The 21,325-nt window shown below is 36.6% G+C and overlaps 1 protein-coding gene across 5 annotated transcripts in view; it reads right to left on the reverse strand.

The window, feature by feature from the left end:
• Positions 1 to 21,325, reverse strand: part of C5H15orf41 (chromosome 5 C15orf41 homolog) — a 229,578-nt gene that overhangs the window by 58,338 nt on the left and 149,915 nt on the right. Inside the window, exon 11 of one of the 5 annotated variants that reach the window (XM_030931251.1) lies at positions 2,247 to 3,955. The exons of 3 other annotated variants lie outside the window; for them this stretch is intronic. In XM_030931251.1, coding sequence (XP_030787111.1) covers positions 3,913 to 3,955 — 43 coding nt within the window. In that variant the 3' untranslated portion in view covers positions 2,247 to 3,912. Of the gene's footprint in view, positions 1 to 2,246; positions 3,956 to 16,223; positions 16,302 to 21,325 lie in introns of those variants that run through there. One more of the 5 variants, XM_030931253.1, reaches the window with a different exon arrangement.

Genomic DNA, 21,325 nt, shown 5'->3' on the forward strand with positions numbered 1-21,325 from the left:
GTCCTTAGAGAAGACAGGTGCCTTTGGCTAAATTATCTCCACTGACAAACCATTCACAGAAATTTGCTTTTTTTTTTTTTTTTAATAAAAAAGTACATGTCAATAGTTTGATTCCATTTTGTCTATGCAAATACCATTGATAAAAATTTCAATGGAAGTTTTCAGGGAGTGGAAGAGTTCCAAGCTAGGTATTGAAATGGGACTCAGGAATAGGATACTAATTCACCAAACTTGCCAAGAATGATCTAACCCGGTAGCCATACAAAGGCAACTGCAAACCATCTACATGATCCCAGATAATCCCTTATACTGTATCTCTAGGATCTCATCTCCATTCTGCAGTTTACTGTGAGAGGCTCCATTTGGGGCTCCAGGTTTCCCATTTGCAAAATGGGAGCAACTTTGTCATGCTAAATTTGCTGCCTGTGAACTAGCGCAGAGCACTTGGCAGACACCACCAGCTCCAGGAATGTTAACGATTGGAATAAACCTTTAGGAGAGTTCCTGAAATGAATGTATTTGATACTGTTGTTCAATTGCTGAAATTCTTTACCCCTCACAGTTGCCACAGTGGTGCTATGAGAAAAGGTGATCACACTGAATCATGCGAACGGCTTGCACAAAAAAGCAGGAGGCGTTGCTCTTTCAGCAAAGGCTGAAATCCCATTTTTAACCTCATTATTATTTTGCACAAATATCATACGTCTCTCTTCCAAAATACTATTTAATGGTTTCAACTTCTTATTCAGGCCCCTCCTAAGATTGAAACGTACCACAATGCCCATCAGTCTCGCAATTGACAGACCGTGTTTAAGCTGGGAATAGTGACAAGTTACAGGGACTTTTTAAAAAAAATCAATTCCAGGAGATTAGTAAGATGCGTTTTTAGATACATACCCTCAGAACATTATAAACTCAGTGAGAAGCCAAACTGGAATATCTCAAGTTTGGAAGATGAACAATATTTTGATGTGCCAAGGCTAATACATTTTATGTTTCGAGTCTTACTATTAAGACCTGTAGCAACTGTTTTAAGAGATGAGTAGAAATGAAACAAATGGTAAATGTTTATTCAGTCACACAGTTCTGAAAGAAAACAACTGTTAATTTGCATTAGCTTGGGATCACTTAGCAGACTGCTTTTTAAGAGCTCTCACCTCTCAGCAGCCCATAAAACAGGAAGCTTTCATTCACATCCATTGTACCTGCTCCAGCAATACGATATTTCATTTACATTCATTTTCCACTCACCACCAATATTCAACAAACTAAAAGTCACTTCAAAACAGATAGCATTCTTTGTCATTGGGAGGAGGAAGTCAACAGACCAAACATCTGAGAGTCAATGCAGACAGATGCAGCATCATCTACTTCACCTTCTGATATACAAAGTTCTAGAAAGATAAACTCGAGGTATGTTTTGAGTCATCAATTAAACATTCTATTTAATATATCTTTGGCATAACCAGGACAGTTATCCTGCATAAATAGAAGTTTAGTGCCCCATATTCATAGGCAACAGAATCTAAGCTATTTAAATGAAAGTAAATCGTTTTTATTCGTCAACTTTTATTTCGAGTTCTGGGTACATGTACAGGATGTTCAGGTTTGTTACACAGGTAAATGTGTGCCATGGTGGTTTGCTGCACCGGTCGACCCATCACCTAAGTATTAAGCCCAGCATCCATTAGCTATTCTTCCTGATGCTCTCCCTCCACTGCATCCCCAACAGGCCCCAGTGTGTGTTGTTCCCCCAACCCATGTGTCTATGTGTTTCTGTTGTTCAGCTCTCAATTATAAGCGACAACATGCAGTGTTTGGTTTTCTGTTCTTGCGTTAGTTTGCTGAGCATAACGGCTTCCAGCTCCATCCATGACCCTGCAGAGGACATGACCTTGTTCCTTTTAATGGCTGCATAGTATTCCATGGTGCATATGTACCATATTTCCTTTATTCAGTGTATCATTGATGGGCATTTGGGTTGATTCCATGTCTTTGCTATTGTGAATAGTGCTGCAATGAACATATGCATGTATGTATCTTTATAACAGAATGATTAACATTCCTTTGGTTGTATGCCCAATAATAAGATAATTGGGCCAGTAATAAGATTGCTGGGTCAAATGGTATTTCTACTTCTAGATCTTTGAGTAATCGCCACACTGTACAGTCTTCCACAATGGTTGCAAATAGCCTTTTTTTTTTTTTTTTTTTTTTTTTGTATTTTTAGTAGGGATGGGGTCTTACCATGTTGCCCAGGCTGGTCTCAAGTTCCTGGCCTCAAGCAATCCACACACCTTGGCCTCCTAAAGTGCTGGGATTATACGTGTGAGCTGCTGTGCCTGGCTCTCAAATTAACTTTAGAACCTTCCACCTAGGCAACACTAGGTGCTTTTAGAACATTGTTTTCAGGAATACCCAGGAATTTCCATGGCATTAAGAGATGAATTAAATCTCTTCTCAACCACATGTATGCCTATTTTAACTCTATTAGTGCCATATATATATGTGTGTGTGTATATATATATAGTAAAAGCACATATACATGCCTTTATCAATAAAAATAGAAGGAATGAAGTTCTTGGTAAAAGCAAACATAAAGAACACTTAGTCAAGTAGTAAAAATATTCATGTTGTGGATATTGATCTAAAATTTAAAATACCTAAATCAATCAGACTGGGTTTCCCTTACCCAGTACCATCTAAATGTTGGGTTGTTCACTTATTTTAATGTTTCAAGACAAAAATATAAAAAATAAAAGGGGAGGTTTTGGCATTTCATATTAGCAAAAAAAAAAAAAAGATGCTTTTTCTTGTCCTACCTGTAATTCTGTTTGCTTTTTTATGTTTGAGTTGTTCACCTAGCTCGCCCCACACCTCCACCTGCTGATCCCCATGGCTTTTCCTAATACGTTTTGTAGGTCTTTGTCTCCCTTTTCAGCAGTTGAGTTATAAGGTTGGCCTCTTTTATAATTATAGTATAACTATGTCTTAAAAAGTTTTAGAACTGGCAATTCAGTGAGTTAAAATCGGAAGATATTTTTCAATTGGCCAAACAGCTAATTCTTAAAACTGCCCTTACTTGGAATGAGGGCAGCTGGATCAAAACAGGTCTCCTCCCACAGACTGAGCTCAGGCCACTGCCTCAGTGCTCCCTCCTGTTGTACGTTAAGCATTGAGCTATCAGGAACATCACCCTCCACCCCACACGTCACAGACTGTAAGCACCTTGAGGGAAGGAATCAAACCCATCCTCGGATGCCTGGTACACAGTAAATGCTGCAATCCTGGCTCTGACACTAATGGATTAATATTGGACAAGTCACTTTATCTTTCTGAGCCTTTGCTTTCCTATCCATTAAAATGCTTTCAGTTTCCTAGAGGAGTGGTTAGGCTCAAACAAAATAATGAATGTGGAGGTGCTGTATAAATGCAATGGATTACTACAGCTGTTGTTAATAATTAGCATTTGGATTTATAGAATAAAATCGCACTGTTTCATGGGACGAATGAAGGAGGTTCCTAATGGTCTCAACCGTTTTTTGCCATAAGGAACATATAAAAATGTAGTTCCCTAAGAATTCTAAGATGACAGTCATAGCCACATAGGTTTTTTGGTTTGGGTTTGTTTCTTCTTCCCGTCTCCTGTGCCCCCACCACACCACCATCACAAACCAACACACAAATCTTTTCTAGGCTCTGGATCCTCCTCAGAAAGAAGTGAAGTGCTCAGGTGACTGGGTCTGGAGTTTCATACAGAAGCATTTTCATTATGGCAACACAATGCATTTGCAGAAGGTATCCTGGCTCTGCTAAAAGGCAGGATTCTGCCGAGGTGGCCAAGAGGTCAGGAGGACCTAATCGGTGCCCCTGTCCTCCATCTCCAGCACCAATGCCTTTTACTTCTCAGACTCACTGCTCCGTCATAACCTGTGTCCTCCCTTCACTCAGTGGCCTGGTGAAAATAACATAGATAGGAGAAAATCAGCGTGAAAAATGAACACTTGGACAGGTAGGCCACCTCTCTATGGTTGTTTGGGAGCTACTAAGCTGGCCTTGACAAAAACACAGATGTGCTTTTTTGTTTTTGCTTTTTAAAAGAAGAACCACTGTCCAATTATTGATGCAATAGCACCCCATTCCCGATGTTCAGACCAGACCTAGTAACAGACAGCCACTGAGTTCAGACTGAAGCGTGCCACAGACTTCTTAACACAGCATTTATCTAGTGTAGGATGAATAATTTCCACAGACAGTGGAATTATTTGAGAAATCTATAAAAATAATGAAAGTTCAGAAACCTTGGTGAGCTGAAGTGCTACATGAGCCACATGTCTCCAGTTCTCTAAAGGACAAAAGGCACTGCAGGTGAATCCAGGACAGGGCATTATTTTTAAGTCACCAGAGCAATACAAACACACTGTTTGCTTTAGGTCATCTGGTTTGTCTTAATCACAAGCTAAAAATTCATTTATAATGCAGTATACAAATGCCATGTTTATATCAGTATCATATGCTGCTTGCTTGAAATCGTATACATTAAAATTAAGAACAGAAATCCAAGTTAATGGTCTAAGACAACCAATAACAAAACCACTAAATTCCAGTTGTCAAACATCATTTAATATGTATATTTCTGGGTTTTTTTGGAACAGTAATTATTAAAACTTAAAGCGATACGAGTGAGTGTTTATGACTTCCTATTGAAAAGCCCAACTTAAAGAGCATTCATTTCAGGTTGAAGAAAATCACGTGGCCGTCTCTGTGCGATGGCCTACTGACTTTATATCCTCTTGTCAAACCTCAGCAGTTTTATTTGTAGTGATACATGCTGGAGAAGGTTGGAGGTTAAAGTTGATAGGAGGGGCAACAGGAAAATCAACCAACTCCTTTCAAGAGATTACAACCTTTAGCATTTCGGGTCTGTCGGCAGTTTCTGCAAACTTTACAAGTCTGGTTGGTGATGTTTTTAAAAAACTGAATCTCAAATCCGAAGTCACATGGATCTAGTAAATGGACTTTTGCTTTGAAATAATCACAAATGCTGAATGTACCCCCCTGTTGATGGCTGCACGGTTTTGTTTGTTTGCTTGTTTGTTTTTACTTTTTTGGTACTTAAATCTAAAATGGAAAAAATATCTGCTAACTTCTCAAGTATCTGAGATCTTGGAAAGTGAAATTACTAACCCAAATTCACTATGTGGTTCCAAAAACAGGGAAGCGGCTGTTGTGAGAGAAAAGAAAAAAAAAGGAAAATAAAAAGGCCGGTGCTAGAGGCAAACTTTGTTGGGAAAGGAGACAATTTGTTAATGCTCTGGTTTCTGTCCTGCAGAAGGGTTCAGATTCTTAGCAGGGTCACAGTGAAAAGTGAGAAATCTGGCTATGGCATCTATGCCACAGCACAGAATTATAACAAAGTCACAAACTAAGACCCAGGCAATGACTGCGAAGCATCTCATCCCACACCTATTGACCTCAACTTGGCACGCACTGGTTTACTTACAGACACGCTCCATCAAGTACTTCTAGTTACCTTTTGGCAAAATGTGTATTATGTGCCAGGCACTATGTATATCTAAGTTCACTCAATCCTTAGAAGAATCCAAATTGTGCCCATTTTACAGATGAGTAAAAAAAAAGGGAGAGAAATTGAGAGATTTGCCCTGGGTCATACAGGAAGGGACCAAATGAGAACCAAAGTTATTCCCACTGCCACTCCCCAAGACCTGTGCCCTTTCTACTCAGCTACATTGCTTCTTGGGTTGTAGCTAATGAATAAATAACTTCTAGACTATTTCCCTTCATGGTTAAAGTTTTTAAATCCTCATTAGCTGATTTTAATGCAGAGTGTAGTGTTATGTAGCAGCAAGGGAACAAGACTAAGGGAAAAATCCTCAGGTCTTGTATTAGGTCAGCATGTGGTTGGCTCAGGGTCTGATAATATTATTGGCTGCCACTAATTATTAAGAAAAATGTTTTGGTATTCAAAGAGTTCTCTGTGTCAAAGTGGTAGATAGCAGTTATATAATACTAACTGCTTGTGAAATTAAAACAATTCCTACCATAAATGTTAACTCAATTCATTTCTGTTTTTAAAGATTTTACTCAACCCACTGATTAGTGTTCAACATTGAGTGACTTAAATCTCCCTGGGCCTCGGTTTCCTCACTCATGAAATTAGATTATATCTGTGAGAGATCTTGGCTAGCTCTAAAAAGACTGTAAGTCTGTGATTTTTTTAAAGAAAACTTCTGCTTAATTCTAATGAATAAAGCTTTTCAAGGAAATAAAGACACTTACCTTTATGAATGAAAGTTAAGAAGAGAAACACAACTTTGAGAAAAGTTCACTTATAAAAAAGAGCATGGAATAAATGAAAACTCTAGGCCAACTGAAGCCGTGCAACAGCCGTCTCTTTTTTGGGAGCCCTTTTTTGCAACTGCACGTAAATGCTTTAAAAATAAATTTACTTGGGAATGACCTGAAAGGCAAATTATTTTGACACCCAGAAATGTTTGTTACAAGTATTACGGGAACTATCAACTTTTATTTAGAGAGATAATATAACACACATTTTGCAAACATTGCTATTTATTGTTTAAGATGAGGAAACACATGCTGGTTGAAACTTTTTTTCTTTTAATGCACTAACTGCTAAGAAATTTCCAACAATTTGAAAATGTTTTTGTTATTTACAAACACATTTCATCAAGATTCCTGGTAGAAAATGTTTCCTCACCCCTGTAATTCCAGCACTTTGGGAGGCTGAGGCAGAAGAATCGCTGAGCCCAGGAGTTCCACACCACCCTGAGCAACATTGTGAAATCCCATCTCTACAAAAAATACAAGAATTAGCTGGGCATGGTGTCATGCACCTGCAGTCCCAGCTACTTGGGAGACTGAGGTGGGAGGGTCACTTGAGCCTGGAAGAGGGGGACACCAATGCTGCAGTGAGCCATGGTCCTGGTCAACAGAGTGAGACCTTGTCTCAAAAAAAAAAAGACATGTTTCCAACTTTTAGTGATACTTTGTTTTCTTTTACTCACAAAGTAGCAGTGTGAGTGTGGGGAACCATGTATTTATACATGATATGCATATATATGTATGATATGCAGGTAACAGATAGTTTTGTTTTTGTTTTTGAAATAGATGAAGCATTAAAACAAAGAACACAGCACATCAGAACTCCGAAGCACTCAGTTCAAGTCTTAGGTGTAAATAAGTTGGACACTAAACAATGCAAATGATTTAAATGGTACTGAATATTAGGAATTTATTCCTATCATAAATACCTTTCTTTCCAACCTAAATTTAACAGAAGAGGACAACACGTGTCCTTAATACACCATATATGTTTTCTCCATTTCCACGTATCTATTTTTGTTCCTTCTCTATTTTGCACTTGTATTGCAGCAAGTAATTTCCCACTTGGCCTCCTTTCCCCAGTCTCTCTACTATTTCCACTCCCCAATACAGACAAACAAAACAAACTTCCAAAAACAAAGAGCCCCACAAACCAAGCACCTCTGATTGGTCTTCTACATGGTAGCTTAATAATACTGCTAAATATCAAATGAATTATGTTAGCAATTTGCTCAACAAAACCATCAGCGCTGCCCCAGAGACACTGAAGTGTGTGGTGTCGCACACAGCTTTTCTTTACCTGGATCCTGTTCCTTATGCTCTAATTGTACTAAAAACTGTTTTTTAAATATATATATTTCTGTGTCCTATGATTTGAACAATTTTTCATAAGTAATATTCTTTTTTTTTTTTTTTTGGAGACGGCGTCTCACTCTGTCACCCAGGCTGGAGTGCAATAGCATGATCTCGGCTCACTGCAACCTCTGCCTCCCTGGTTCAAGTGATTGTCCTGCCTCAGCATCCCTAGTAGCTGGGATTATAGGCGTCCACCCCCACGCCTGGCTAATTTTTGTATTTTTAGTAGAGACAGGGTTTCACCATGCTGACCAGGCTTGTCTTGAACTCCTGACTTCAGGTGATTCACCCACTTCGGCCTCCCAAAGTGCTGAGATTACGGGCGTGAGCCATTGCGCCCGGACTCATAAGTAATATTCTTAAATGAGTTAGTTTAACTGATATGAATCAATTCTATGTTTACACCCTAAGAGTATCTAAAAATATATTCATATTTATTGATAGATGCATAAAATCAATATCAATAACAGAATAATATTATAGGTGAGGAAGAAAACTAGATAACAAGTGTTTTGAAAGTTCAACAGACTTGTCATTTAGAGCGCTCTACAGTGAACCATGCATATTTTTGGAAAGTAACAGTTGTTTAAAATAACAACGAGGCCAGAATTATTCTGAATGTAATATATACCAAAGTTAAACAAATGGTTAATTTAAAAATATATAGTAAGTTCATTCTGGCCAGCATCATGTCTTTAAAAGTTCAGTACTTATCACAGAGTCAAAATTTAATGAAAAATAATGACAAATTTCCTTATCTTTTATAGGGTCCTGGGATGATAACAAATGAAGTGTTTAACTTAATATAAATATTTTAATGGTAAAAATGAATCACAGCTCTACAAATGCTTGGAAAAGTGCAATTTTTTTTCCCTTCAGTTTTATTATAATCTATCAGAAACCTCTGATGTTTAAACTGTATGTATAACCCTGGCTGGGTTTCCATTAAGATCCATTTATCATAATCTGCTCATACATATACTCTAAAGTATACAGACAATAAGAACATCACCACTTATTCACCCTTTCTGCTTACTGGCTTATGGATATATACAAAAGTGGTTGCAAATGATATTACAGGTACTCAGCTGCTTCTGGGATGCAGAAAGCTAGACACGGCAGTATTCAGGTCAATGGCCATGTATCAGAAAAACTTCATGCCACAGAGATGTCCTATAGCCAAAACATTCGATGTCTCAAATTACACATGGGCTAATTAGAGCTGTACACAAAACAGCAGTATAGTTGAAGGCCATTTTCAAAGTTATCGTCTGAGTTTGATGTGCAGAGGGGGTCTGATTCAATTTGGTGAAATGAGATTCAACTCAAACATTTACTGACATTTATTTTATCACAGCTGGTTGGAAAAACCTTCCCTGATCACTTTATCATGATTTGAAAACAATGTATTCATTCATTTACTTGTTTATTTTCTGTCTTGCTCATCACAGTATGAGATCCCTAAGGACAGGGCCCACATCTGTCTTGTTCATTTCTGCATTCCTGGTTCCCAGAATGGTGAACATAGTAGGTGCTCAATAGGTACCTACTTAATGAGTGAAGATATTACCCTTGCTCTCAAGGAATTTATGTGAATCTGGTACACTGGACAGGGCAATCAGACTACCCTGAGGGAGACCTAGATCCCAGGATGCAGCTAGAGAGATATTCAGACCCAATAATCCTCTGGCTTCTTAATGAACATAAAACAGATGCTAATGTGGCTGGTTGACATTTGCTTCCCTATGGAGAAACCAGGATAACCAACGGGGTTGTGCGTAGGGACCACAGGCCTGGGGGAAGTACTCAGTAGTCTGTTGCTGTCTCCACTGAGGCAGATGTTACTCTGAAGAGCTTGCAAGGAAAGTGGGCCATTTTCCGCTATGTCCCCTCATTGCAGAATTCCTCTGTACAAATATCAGAATAGAGTGACAAAGACTAATTTTTCCCAGTTAAATGGAAAGACAGAAAAAAATGTTTGCAAAGTCAATCATCTGGTGATGGATTTCATGAAGGTCTAGTAAATTTCAGGGAACTAGAAAACCAAAATTTTCAGACATTTTATGAAAAAAAAAAAAAGTCTTTAGAATGAAGAATAAAATGCTTAAGTCAGTGGGTTTATAGACAGCCTCGTGTTTTTTTGGTTTTATTTTGTTTTTTTGAGACAAGGTCTCCCTCTGTTGCCCAGGCTGGAGGCAGTGGCATGATCATGATTTACTGCAGCCTCGACCTCCAGGGCTCAAGCGATCCTCTCACTTCAGCCTCCCAAGTAGCCAGGACCACAGACGCACATCACCATGCTCAGTTAATGTTATTATTTGTAGAGATGGGGTCTCACTATGTTGCCCAGGCTGGTCTCAAACTCCTGGGCTCAAGCACCTTTCCTGCCTCAGCCTCCCAAAGGGCTAGAATTACAGGTGTGAGCCACCATGCCCGGCCCCGTGAGCCACTGTGCCCGGTCCATAAAAATTTTGATATTCAGCATGATTTGAAGAATTAGGAGATTTGGCCATAGTGGGCCCATTATATCTCAGCCATATGAGCTGAGACTGAGAAGGGCTGTTTCACGTAGAAGTACTACCATCTCTCGCCATCACCACGGTCTTCACTCTTCTCTGTTGTCTGTCTGGTCCCTGCATAATCTCGGATCTAAGCTGATGTCATTTGGGCTTTTCAGTTATGACAGGTATGGTTAGTTAGGATGCCCAAGTATATTTACCATCTCCTCTTAGGTAGCTTAAAAGTGGTACTCCCCACCCACCACCACATCTGCCTCACTCATATCCCACCACTGATTTGATTATTGTCCACACAAGAGATTCCAAGAGGGCATTCCAAAGGGGACACAGGTATTAGATGCAAAAAGAGATCCTTTATCAAATAAGTTTAAGAAATATAGGGTTAAACAATGATAAACATGTTTCCTTGACACAGAATTTCTCAGAGTCTTTAATATTCTAATGTAGTAGGCAACATTTTCCAAAATTATTCAACCACCCAACTTTTGTTTGGAAAGCATTTTCAACAAACCATGTTCAGTGAAACTTTAACCCAAGCAAGTCCTTTTCCCATACAAAATAAATTTGCTGTTTTTGCTAAGTAATGTGGATTCCTGTAGTAAATATAACATTTTAGATACATATTCAGAGTTTTAAAAAGTAAAACTTTGTATATTTCATTCAGAATATTAATTTTTCAATGTTTTTGGATGTGATATGTGCAGAGATGGCCAACACTATTGATCTTTTAAATTCAATAACATGGTTTTCGTATAATTTTCAGTAATCAAAACAGTAATAGGATAATACATACTTATTTTCAGTTGGATCCAAGATGTCATCTCATGCTTTACTTTAAACTTGCTAACATTTGGAATATTTGCATAATTAATTTTGAAGTTTGATACTTGCCAGTAGTGGTTAAAGTACGTGTCACAGTGTGCATTTCCTATAAATGGTTTTATAAGTATATTGAAACACCATCTGCAAACATACTGATAACATATAAAACAATATCAATAATTTTTCTTTAAGTTGGTATTATTTCTCTCAGAAATTGCAGTGGGCTTCCCAGTAAAACCAAAGCAAGGGAGAAAGGGGACAGCCTGTCTTTTCTTTGTTTTTTGTTTTGTTTTGTTTTGTTTTGTATTTAGAGACAGGGTTTCACTCTATTGCCTAGGATTCAGTACAGGGCTACCATCACCGTTCACTGTATGCTCAAACTCCTGGGCTTAAGGGATCTTTCCACCTCAGCCTCCCAACTAGCTGGAACTACAGGCACATGCCACTGTATCTGGCTTTTAAATTTGTTTTTGTCTTTTTGTTGAAACAGGGTCTTGCTATGTTGCCCGGCTGGTCTCAAACCCCTGGCCTCAATTCATCTTCCCACCCTGGCCTCCCAAAGTGTTGGGATTATAGGCATGAGCCATTGCACCCAGCCTTGTTTTCTTCAAACTGCAAAACTCAAAGACTGATGATTGTTTATTTTCCATGGCATATATATTAGATTTGTGACATTCCTTCCAAGTCTAGGAAACTTTGGGAACATCAAATGTTGTAACATAAGCAGTTTGTGCTATTAACATTGGTACATGATATTTACATTTTAAAAACACATTATGTCTATTCAAAATAAACCATTCATTTATTTAACAAAGATTTATTAAGAGCCTATTATACGCCAGGCACGGTTTTAGTCCTAGTGATACAGGGGTAAACGAAAGAGACAAAAATCCCTGTCCTTGTGAAACTTTTATTCTAGTGGGGCAAACAAAAATGAGGGATATTACAGATCATGTCAGAAGGTAAGGATTATGGAGAAACATGAACAAAAAGGAAAGCTGTAGGCTGTTAGGGAGGGTCAGATTAGGTCTGAGAAGGTGGTGATGTGTCTGACTTTGTACAGTGAGCTGCATATGTACCTGAGGACAGTGCTTCATGTAAGAGGGAGTCAGCACAAAAGGCCAGGGGCAACAATGTACTTGACAAGCTTGAGGAAGAGCAAAGAGGCCAGAATGGCTGTTGCAGAGTGGGTAAGTGGGGAGTGTGTGGCAGGAGATGAGGTCAGAACAATAACTGGGGCAGAACTATCTAGGGCCATGAAGGCTGATTTTGGCTCTTACTCTGGGTCATAGGGAACCACTGCAAGAAGTGGCACGTGGGGCAGAGAAACAAGGATTCCAAGGTAGTTCATCTAAGCAAATGGAAAGATAGAACTGTCAAAACTGAGATGGGAAAAACACTTAAGGACATCTGGAATTCAGATATGGCTATGCTGAATTTGACATATCTGCCATATATTCAAGCAGAGGTGTTGAATGGGCAGCTGGATATATGGGTCCTGAAGTTCAGGGAGAGGTTCAGTATCGACACATAGCTTTGGGAAGCATTAGCACACAGATGGTATAAAACTAGATGAAATCATCAAGCAAAAAAAAAAAAAAAAAATAGAGAAGAGGATGAAATGTTGAGCTCTGGGACACTCCAACGTAAAGAGAACAGTTAGAAGAGAAGGAAGCAGGAATGGAGATTGAGAGGGAATGGCCACTAAGATTGGGAGAAAACCAAAAGGTGTGGTACTCTATAAACCAAACAAAGTCAAGTTTCAAGGAGCCATCAGTAAGCCCTGTCAAATGTTGTGGGCAGGTCAAGTAAAGGTGAGTTCTGACCTGGTGACTTTGGTCATAAATATAGTCTTGAACAATATTATCTTTATTAATAAGTATGAGTTTATGTGACAATCTAGGACACCCTATGTACCTCCCACACCCTGATGTCTTTTCTAAACACAAAGCAGCTCTAGGCATTTCCTTATATATGAGTATTCTTATTTAGGTTAAATTACTTTGCATTCTTGGGATACAACCAACTGATTAAGTGATTGTCCTCTGACTCACAAGCAGCCTAAGCTTGCCCGACAGCCGGTACAGTGATCTGATCCCATAACTGCCTAATAAAAATGAAGAGTCATTAACTGGATAGTAACTAGCTGGATAGTAACTAATAGACCCAGACTATTAGTGAGACAGGATATGAGAGACAGAGAAAAGGGAGCTAGCAGAAGTCAGCTGTCCACAAAAGCCTCATAATTCTTGAGGTAGTACTCCATGTGGTCCCTGTCACAGCAATGGCACACACAAATGAAACCTCCTGGTCTAGTTCTTTATCATTTCACATTATGGTGGCACACTCTGGCAACATGCAGATTAGTTAATATTTTCCAAATGCTCCTAACATAACTTTAGCCTCAAATGCAATATTTGTTAGCTAAAGTCTAGATTCTAGATGAGTCACTTCATTTGAATAATTTAGCAGAAGGGGAGGTCAGACATAAAATGCAAAAATAAGGACGATCCAGGCATTGGAACCTGCAGGAGCAAAGGCATGCAAAAGGGCAGTGTGAAGCTTTTTTTTTTTTTTTTTTTTTTTTTTTTTTTTTGAGACCGGGTACACTCTGTTGCCTAGCCTGGAGTGCAGTGGTGCAATCTCAGCTCACTGCAACCTCTGCCTCCCAGGTTCAAGCAACTCTTCTGCCTCAGCCTCCCAAGTAGCTGGGACTACAGGCGCATGCCACCATGCCTAGCTAATTTTTGTATTTTTAGTAGAGATGGGGTTTCAACATGTTGGCCAGGCTGGTCTTGAACTCCTGACCTCAGGTGATCCGCTCACCTCGGCCTCCCAAAGTGCTGGGATTACAGGCATGAGTCACCGTGCCTGGCCAGTGTGAAGCATTTTTTAATGATTAAAAACGGTGTGAGGCATATTTGTTTGGCTAGAAGTAGGGAAGTGTATGGAGTAACATCTTGGGATATGGCTGGAAAGGAGGAGGTCAGACTGTGGAAGACCTTAAATATACTTCAAGACAAGGGGCCTGACTTTCCTCTGCAGGTAATGGACAGCCATTATTTACTAAGATTTTACAGAGGTCTGGATGGGTAATACTGCTAGAACATTAACAGCAGAGAGCCCTGAAATAATTCAGCATCCCAGGCACTCAACAATGGCAGGCCCAAGTGATTAGGCTTAAGGTTCTTCAGCCTTTCCATTAGGAATTAGAGAATGTTTATGCAGTTGAGTAGGATGCAGGAGTATAACCAACTCATTATCAAAGCAGCATCTCATAGATACATGCCTATGTGGCTTGGAAACAAACATGGGAGAATGTCAAGTTCTTCCATTAAGTGGGTTGGGGAGTAGAAGCCACCAGCATGAAAGAATATCAAGATACTGGACAACAATAGGAAGAGGGGAGTAAGTCAGTAGCTGCAGGCTGTAAATCAAGGGAGATTTTCAAACCATGCAATTCTAGGGAAGAGGGAAAACTGAGGAAAGGAAGAAGTGTAATAAGAAGCCACAAATGAATTAATATTAGGTGCTGGGAAATTAAACTCAAATATAATTAATCCCAAGTGGGAAAAAATGATTAAACACCACAATTATTAAAGTGTGTGGCAAGTATATATAAAGATCACATAATATAAATTTGATATGACAGAGGCATAATATAGAATCTTCACTTAATATATCTTACAGTCTACCAATTAGAAATAATGTGTATGAATATGCAAAGACCAACTTTAGATTTTAAAAGTACAATAAGACTATATGTGGTTTTTAAATTTTAAAGTTGATCATATAATATGTATATATATGCACATATGTATGTCTTTGGTAATTTTAGTGATTTAGGAAATTCATCTCAAATAAAAATGATTTAAAATGGTTAAAAAGTATAAGTATACATTAAGATAAGCATATTTAAAATAATTGATATGATAGAATGATAACAGGGAAATCCTTACTTAAAATGTCTTAGTATAGTCTACCAATTAGAAATAATATGTGTATTACTATGCAAAGATCAACATTAAATTTTACAAGTACACTAAAACTATGTATCTCTGGTGATTTTAGTGATTAATGCTTTAATTAAGAGATGAGGTACATGCAGACATATGCAATAAACTGACATAATTCATCATATTGAAAGAATAGCATGATGAATGCATATGTATATTGTAAATTATACAACACACAGGCAAATCATATACTCATTATCACACAGAGGCATTATTTTTCCTACAGTCAAAATGCAACAAATCTTCAAGTATTATTCATTCTACTGAATGACTATTTAGGAACAAAGTAGTTTGCAGTATCTTTTGCAGAATAATAATTTAAGCTGAGAAACTCAAGTTAATGGAAATATAGAGCAGGCATTTTTAGTGGCTACATCCCTGTGTGAGCTAAACTGGAAACGAGTCCCTGTACTATGTATCTATTGTTCACTCGTGTCATTTTAAATGGAAGTCTAGACACTGGAGATTTTAATAAGGCCATTAAGTACACTGCCAAATTAATCCTTATTTATTTATTTACATTGAACAGTGAATACATTGATCATTGACTAGTTAGAAAAATAGCAACACTGGCCCAGAAACAGTTTCTCAATGAAAGAGTAATTACTTAAAAACACAACCTTCTGAGATTGATTTGTTTTTGAATGAAGTGTCCTAAAACAAAGACAATTTAAACATGAATATATTTGGTGTCTGGAAATAGCCAGTAAATACTGATGTGTGTGTGCCTGGATGAGAGCAGACTGGCTTCCCAAATCCTGACATAGGCTAGGCAGGCTGAGTTGACGATGTAAGCTCTGAAGCTCTAGAAGAACAAGCTTGGGTTATTTATAAACAGCTACTTAGCACAGTGCCAGGTTAACCTTCTCTGGTGTAATTCAGCTTGGAGTATACTGCTAATTAAGCTTTAGGACTGAACTCACTGGAAAATAAATGAGCTTTAAAAAAAAAAAAAAAAAAATATATATATATATATATATATATATAAAAGTTAAAGTAACTAAGGGAGGAATAAAGTGCCTCTGGAATTCTTATACCTGACGACAGAGTACTAGTATTGTTCTAAGGATGAACAAAGTGTACATGAACATGTTAATTAAAACAAACAGCATATGCACTGACATTTCTGATCATTTTAAACTTTAATTTGGGTAAAAGGAGTTCTTTTAGGAGGGGGAAGACTACTATAGATGTTCCTACTTCATGGGTGAGATTGAATCACCATCTGTGAACGAAAAGGGTAGACCTTTTAATATTGTTACAGACTTCAATGCATTATAATTCTCACTCTTAAACCTAGAGAAAAATATTTATAAACTCCACTGTTGTATGAATCAAACATAATAGCTTCATGGATGACTTTTTCTCATCTAGGCTAAGAAGACAATACCCCATTAATATATTAACATTATGAAATTTTATAACATTTTTAAGAATTCTTTGAAATGAAAAGTCTATTTTACTTTGTAATTAAATCTATTTCCTAGAAAGGTCTTTAAGGCCCTACAAAGTACCTTGCATGTTCTTATTGCTGACAGTTCTTGAAACCACGCTTGAATGCTTTCTTTATCCTTTGGTGAACAATTGAAAGATCATATGTGAAAAGACTGTGCCTTCTCTTTTTCTTGCTCTGCAATTAAGGCATTCTAATACATTTCCTCATAGTTGTTACAAGAGCAAACTGCTAAGATTCATCGATTGAGGCAATTCTGGTGCCTATGATTATATAAACACATATGATACGTGTTTTCCTAATCACAGATTTAAAAAATAACAACAAAACTCCTTCAAACAAAATGATTAATCTCTCGAAGGTTAAGTTGAAATGGTTCCTCTTGTATTGTCTTCATGTATGTATACAATTCACAAAAAGGAAAAAAAATACATTTGGTTAACTAACCTTTAATATAAACCGGGGAAATGATAAATTCATATTAAGAGCACATTTTCTCCAAATCAATGTATATTCTGAGAGTCTCAGATTTTCAGGTTTTCTTGTTGTTGCTTAAAGATGAAAATACTGTATATATGCTTAAAGTGCCAAGTAAATGCAGGTTTTAAAAATCATACAAAAAAAAATCAAGATTTTAATTTAAATGTATATATGTATATAAAATTTCTGAACAAAGATGCATCTAGAAATACATTTAGTTTAATATTTCTTAAGTTGGGAAACTATATCTGTAACTCAAGAAAATGCTTTGGTAAACAATGATAAAAAACAAAGCTTAAAATGTAAGATTTATAAACCTCTAATTCATTTGCCAGAGATATAAGACTGAAATTATACATCAACAATCATTTTAAACAAAACAAATGATTTGTGCTACTACTTAGGAATTAACACTTTTCAGAGCACAAAGAAGCATGCTAATAGGTTTCTGTCATATTTTGAATAAATGTTCAGAATTTCTTACCCATTTTCTTTATTTAAAAAATACTGGGTTTGCTACTGGGTTAAAATGTTGTAAATGGATTTGGTGGTAGCCAATTAGATGATTTTTTGAATAAACTTTGGAGATTAAAAAAAGGTTAGGTTATATCTTATGACTTAAAAACTTATATTGGTGGTAAGAAAATACTAGAAAATATAGGATGTTATAATTTTATATTTAAAATGCTACTTTTAGATAATTCCCCTGACTTTTATTTTTTGCAAAAATTTCAATGTATACAAAGCAGAGAGACCCCCCCCACCTCAGATATCCATCTTCCAGACTCTATCTCCCTCTTTAAATGTTTCTCTATCAACTTATGTATTTATTTTGTTGAAATAGTTAAAGGAGATCTCAGACACCAACTCAATCTACCCTTACATATTTTTGTATGTATCTCTTTTTCAAAAAAAGGACATTTTCTTTTTGACACAATTTCATACATAATGCAACAATGGCATTGTCATGCCTAGGAGAATTAACAATAATTTCTAGGTGTTAAGAATTCACAATAATTCATATTCAACTTTCAATGACTATCTAAAAAGTGTGATTTTTTTTTGTAGTCTGTTTGATGGAATCAAGGTGCAACAAACAGGATCAACTGCATTTGGTTAGGATGTCTCTTAAGTTTTTTTCCTAGTACATAACAGTTCCTCCCTTTCCTTGTAAATTTTTTTCATGCCTTTGTCTTGCTGAAGGAACTGTTCTGACTTCTTTTTAAATTGAATTTGGAGTGTCACTGTTGAAGAAAGTGCAGCATTGGGCTGACAAAGTAAAACCTGCCAAACTTCTCAAATTTATTTTTTGGCTATAGAGGGGCAGAGGAAGTCTGGCACACTTCTGCCTACTTCATGTTCTGAAAGATCTCCATGAAGCCCTTCAGCAAGCCTACCTGCCACATTAAGGAGTCTAAAACTGTGCTCATCATTCCTAAAATTTTGTTTTACAATACCACTTTGACGTATTGCAGTTTGTAAAAGTTTTTATTTAATAGTGTTAAGATATTTATGCATGAACTGACATCAAATAAGCCAATAAATGTTTAGAAATTCTGAGTTTATAAATATCTTTCTTAGAATGTATAAGACATAATTAAGTGTTGTTTTCTAATGATCCTGGGAAAGAAATACAATTTGGCATGTCTCTTAACTTTGGCTTTTGCCCCCTTTTTTAGGAATCATTTAGCCAGACAGGCAGGTTTTCATTAAATTTAATTTGTGTGGAGCTTAAATATTAAGTTGAGTTATTAGGATGGTAAACCAAATGATGGTTCTGTCTTTTAACATCTTGTGGTGCACTTTTTAAGAGAGATATATAGAATATTCAGAGGATAACAAGATGCTGATGAAAATTACAAGTGTTAGAAAAGAGAAAATGAAACTTCAACATACCTTCATGGTATTTGTGTTAGATAAAAGTGTAAATTAGCATATATAAGACTGGCTTAATCTTTCTTTGCAACAGCTTTAGCTAATAAAACTTCAAAAAGATCAGTGATGCAGTTTTTGAAAATCCTAAATATGAATGACTGTAAATGGAACCATATGAAGTGAATGACAGTAAAGTAATCGTAGATGAAATTACCAATTTCAAATGAAATAAATTCAAAATGAAAAGGATGAAGGGCAATTAAGTACCTACTTTGACAATTCGAAGTGGTCAAGTTTTTAAAAGTATGACACAGGAACCTTAACCTATCTATATATGAGTGATAAATGAGGCATTTTCTGTCATTACGTTCCCATAAATCACTTTCTTTAACTGTTGATGGCTTTTATCAGATCTAACCTTTTCAAGCTTCTATTAGAGTGCTAACATTTTCAACTTTGACACATGTGCAGTTTACAAATTCTGCAGCTGATTAACTCTGGACAGAAGCTCACTGGCATCACTGTCTTTAAGTTGGGTGAAAGCCTTAGGGTCTCGAAAACTCAGACACTTACATTACAGTACAAAAATCTCAATTAATGTAAGGGGTTGGGCTTTAGAGTTGCCAGGTGTTTTCTTTCGGGAAACAAATATGAACAAGACTTCATTTTCTATGAAACAGGGGATCTAGGAAATACTCAAAATTAAAAAAAAATTAGAAGAGCAAGGCTGATAATAAGGGTTAATCATGTATTTTCTTCCCTTAAAATATATATATATTTGGCACTCAAGAAATACTGTTCAAAAAAGGAGTGCTAAAGTTTAGTTTTGAAACAATCAAAACAGAAAACCCAAGATTAATACATTTGTGGGGTGAGGGATATGACCTGAAATAAAATATAATTTAAGTAAGGCTTTTATACTGATGAAATCATTTTCATGATTTTTATGGAGAGATGTTAAATCAAACTAAAATACATAGTTTAACTTTCCTGTAAATTCCCAACATTCTAAATTAAAGGTTGTTTTGATTAATTCGCCAGTCAATTCAGTTGAAAAAGAGATTGAACACTCTTACTCTGCCTCCTTTTAAAACAGTTGTATTGAAATTATAAAGACAAATCACGTAGAAGGTAATGCCATTTCTGTTAAAAGTTACTTGTTAAAATACTAAATCTTCACAGGATATGTTTTATACAAAAAATTAGAATAAACCACTTATTACCAACATGAAACATTTACTACAAGAAACTTGAAAATTATCAAATTATATGTCTATTAATAGTTTAGGAACAAATAAAGCAAATATATGAAAGCTGTAATCTGTTAAACTGCAGACAGGTGAAGATCAAGACTTCACAATATTTTTAATTTTAATGGTCCTAATTCCGTAGTTGAAGAGTCAAATATAACAGTTAAAATGGACACTCTGAGGGTTTTGATGATTAACATGAAATTGTATAGGTAGATATGAACAGGTCAATGTATTTATATAAATAGCACATACACAAATACACGTGAGTAGATGTGAGTTAGTGGGAAAGAAGATATCAAAGAAATGTATTTAGAAAATACAATCGACACAGACCTTGAAATAAAGCTAAAGTTTAAAAAAACACTGTCTTTGATAATAATAACCTGACAGAACAAATCATGATGCTGGTTGTTTGACCACCAGGAGCCTGGGTACTTCCAATAGCATTCGTTTTGGTAAGAACTACCAGCCATCCAGCCTAAATAACGAAACCCAAAGAGATGGACTAATGGCACCAAAGTACAAATGTTCACAGAGAACCTCCTGCGACAGATTGCCTCTTGTTGATAAATGACAAATCTTAGAAAAATAGAGGGGAAGGACAACTTTTTCTAGCACCACAACCCGCATAGTCTCATAATGTCACCATCTAAGGCCTATCCATGACGAATTAAAAACTTCTTTATTTCACTAATAATGTCACTCATCACAGGAGCTGGGCAGTTACACTTTGACAATTCAGATGTAAATCCTGGGTTGCCTATGAGTATTCATGACAAAGGCATATTTATCATTTAAAACAAAAGGACATGACTTCTTGGTGCTCATATCAAAGACCAGTGATGGATGAGGCCATGCTAATCAAAAGACAGGCTAGAAAGAACACAGATGTTTGCTACTTTGATTAAGAAAAGGCTATTCCCTCCCCCAAAACCTCCCCAATATGGACATTTCAAATGGTTTTAAATTTGTAATTTTAAATAGATATCTAAGAGTTTAAAATTCTCAGTTATAGCTCTTACAATAAAACATCATTTTTTTCCAACCACAAATTATGGAGATTCTTAAAACCAAGGAAAGGTCCACCTACCAGAAAGTACTAGTTCCTCAGTGTAACCCACAGAGAGATTTCCACAATTGGTACTGTCTTGAATTATTATTTTCAATCCAGAAAAATAAAGAGAAAGA

Source organism: Rhinopithecus roxellana, chromosome 5, assembly GCF_007565055.1.
Source record: "Rhinopithecus roxellana isolate Shanxi Qingling chromosome 5, ASM756505v1, whole genome shotgun sequence".
Lineage (NCBI taxonomy): Eukaryota > Metazoa > Chordata > Mammalia > Primates > Cercopithecidae > Rhinopithecus > Rhinopithecus roxellana.